The sequence below is a fragment of the Sinocyclocheilus anshuiensis genome, unplaced genomic scaffold (genome assembly GCF_001515605.1).
Source record: "Sinocyclocheilus anshuiensis isolate Anshui unplaced genomic scaffold, SAMN03320099.WGS_v1.1 scaffold675, whole genome shotgun sequence".
Lineage (NCBI taxonomy): Eukaryota > Metazoa > Chordata > Actinopteri > Cypriniformes > Cyprinidae > Sinocyclocheilus > Sinocyclocheilus anshuiensis.
In genome coordinates, this window is record NW_015548232.1 from 233,375 (window position 1) to 235,802 (window position 2,428).

At 30.5% G+C, this 2,428-nt stretch overlaps 1 protein-coding gene across 1 annotated transcript in view; it reads right to left on the bottom strand.

Annotated features, from left to right (window-relative positions):
- Positions 1-2,428, bottom strand: part of LOC107654652 (dedicator of cytokinesis protein 2-like) — a 143,653-nt gene that overhangs the window by 12,713 nt on the left and 128,512 nt on the right. Inside the window, exons 35-37 of the mRNA XM_016441833.1 lie at positions 2,148-2,238; positions 435-545; positions 220-309 (exon numbers count right to left, since the gene is read on the bottom strand). Of these exons, the coding sequence (XP_016297319.1) occupies positions 220-309; positions 435-545; positions 2,148-2,238 (292 nt within the window). The remainder of the gene's footprint in view (positions 1-219; positions 310-434; positions 546-2,147; positions 2,239-2,428) is intronic.

Sequence of the window (2,428 nt, forward strand, 5' to 3'; positions counted from 1 at the left end):
CTGCAAAAATAAAAAACCTAATAAAAATACACAAATAAAAAAAATGAATACAAGTAAATAAATAAGGATTATTGATTAATATAATATTAGTATATTTATAATATTATAATATAATATACCAATAAAAAAGAAAACTAATATAATATAATATAATATAATATAATATAATATAATATAATATAATATATTTTTAAATGAGGAAAGTTTATTGTGTGTTACCAGTTTCTGTCCGAGCAGCTCGTAATCGAAGACCTCCATCTCGAACTGATCTGCTAACTCCTTACACAGAGTGATGGCCTCCTCCCACATCTGACACGTAAAACCCATGTTCACACACATATACACACACGGTTAAACATTCATGAGGTCAGTCTTCAACATCCAGTCACGTCTACTGAATATTAAACAGGAAGTCCATGTGAAGCTGAGCTGACCTTGCCCATATCAAAGTAGCTGATGATGGTGTCGTAGAGCGATTCTTTGAGCTGCCGCTGGGAATGAGGCGTCTGATAGTCCAGCTGAAGGATGCACTGCTCCTCTGACCACTGCAAACACATCACAACATTACTATGATTTTATATAACAGTCTAAACAAGAGTATTACATTCCCTTAAGACAATATAGCTGGTTCTTGGCCATGAAAAACTTGCCGCCAGTAACTAGGGTGTTATTGACTGCCAGGTGATGCTCAACGAAATGATTATTTAGAAATTAATATTTAAGACATTGTAGTGCAATACACATCTCATTATTAGATAAAAAGGGTTAACATGGATTGAAATCATGAAATGTAAACAGGAAGTGATGTCAAAGCAGCATTATAGTTTGCTAAAACAAATTATAGCCACAAAAAAGCCTATTTTCATTACTGATATAATATAATATAATATAAACATTTTTTAGCAGCTCGTAAGCCATGCCCACATTTCTCATTTTTGTTTAGTTTAAGTTGAAGTACTAAAATTAATAAAACTAAACCTAATAATACAATTTATAAAAAGCTATACAGACATACAAAGAAAACAAAAAACTAACAAAAATCACACACACACATAAAAATAAAAAAAATCAAAGAAAACGAAATAATATAAGTAAAGGTTAAGAAAAATAAATAATATATACAGTATATAAAAAATTATATAGATTAAGTAAAACAATAATATATTAGAATATTATATCAAATATATATTGTGTGTTTGTGTGCATGCAAAAAAAGAAAAATAAAGATTAGTGAAATAATATAACATGATATAATATATTTTATATAATTCAATTGTAAATACATTTTATGCATACAAAAACACACAACAAAATGACTAAACCTTTAACTAAAATGAAAATGAAAACATGAAATATAAAAATAAAATCTAATTCAAAATATTCACAAAAACTGTAATACTACATCAGTGATACTAAATTATCACTGTCACAGTCATCAATGGGACTGAATGAATCATGACAACTTTGTTTGACAGGAAATAAAGCGAGAGGCTGAACTGAAGTGGTTTCTAATGGGAGGAGAGGCTGTGTGAAATAACAGAACATTAGATATCATAGAAATGTATGGACTGTGCTGTGTTCATCTGAGAGGGAAAGACAGAAACACACAGCAGGGTAAAATGCTCTATAAATCTGCCGGCGCGCCGCAGGAACTGCATTGCTGTCATAAATCTGACCTGGAGGCTTTATCTGCTCGAGGGCCATCAGGGACCACAGTAAATCACACAGGGAAGAAGTGTGTCTCCAGTGAACCAATCAGAACATCTCTACTCTATGTTAGACGTGACCTTCAGTGTCAGAGGTGTGTGTGTGTAAGGTTTAACCTACAATGTGAGGTTCAAATGTCCTCTCAAAAATAGTAAAACTTGAAATTAGCTACAACTTGACGTCACTTCCTGTTTACAATTCATGATTCCAATCCATAATAACCCTGTTTATCTATTAATGAGATGCATATTTTACTAAATTCCTAGAAAATGAATTCTCCACGAGGACAAAGATTAATAAACACACCAAAATTATATTTGAATGAATATGTAAAAATGCAAAAATGTTTCTGTGATGATTAAGTTTAGTGGATGAATTAGCTCAATAGAAAATTATAGGAGTCCTCATAAAGATACAAAACTAAATGTGGGTTTGTTAACCTTGAGCAGTTTGGAGTGCAGCAGGAGTGTATACGCCGCCTCTGTGTAGTTTTCTCCATCCAAATGAAGATCCCGCAATTTATAGAGGTACCTTAGAAACAAACACAACAATTACAATTAATCAATAAATATTAATTATATATAAATAAATACAATATATTATAAAATGTTATAAATACAAATGATCTGATATTATAAACAACACATTAATTTTAGTGTATGTATATATTTATTTTTTTATGTAAGATATTTCTATACATTTCTATACATATTTCTATACG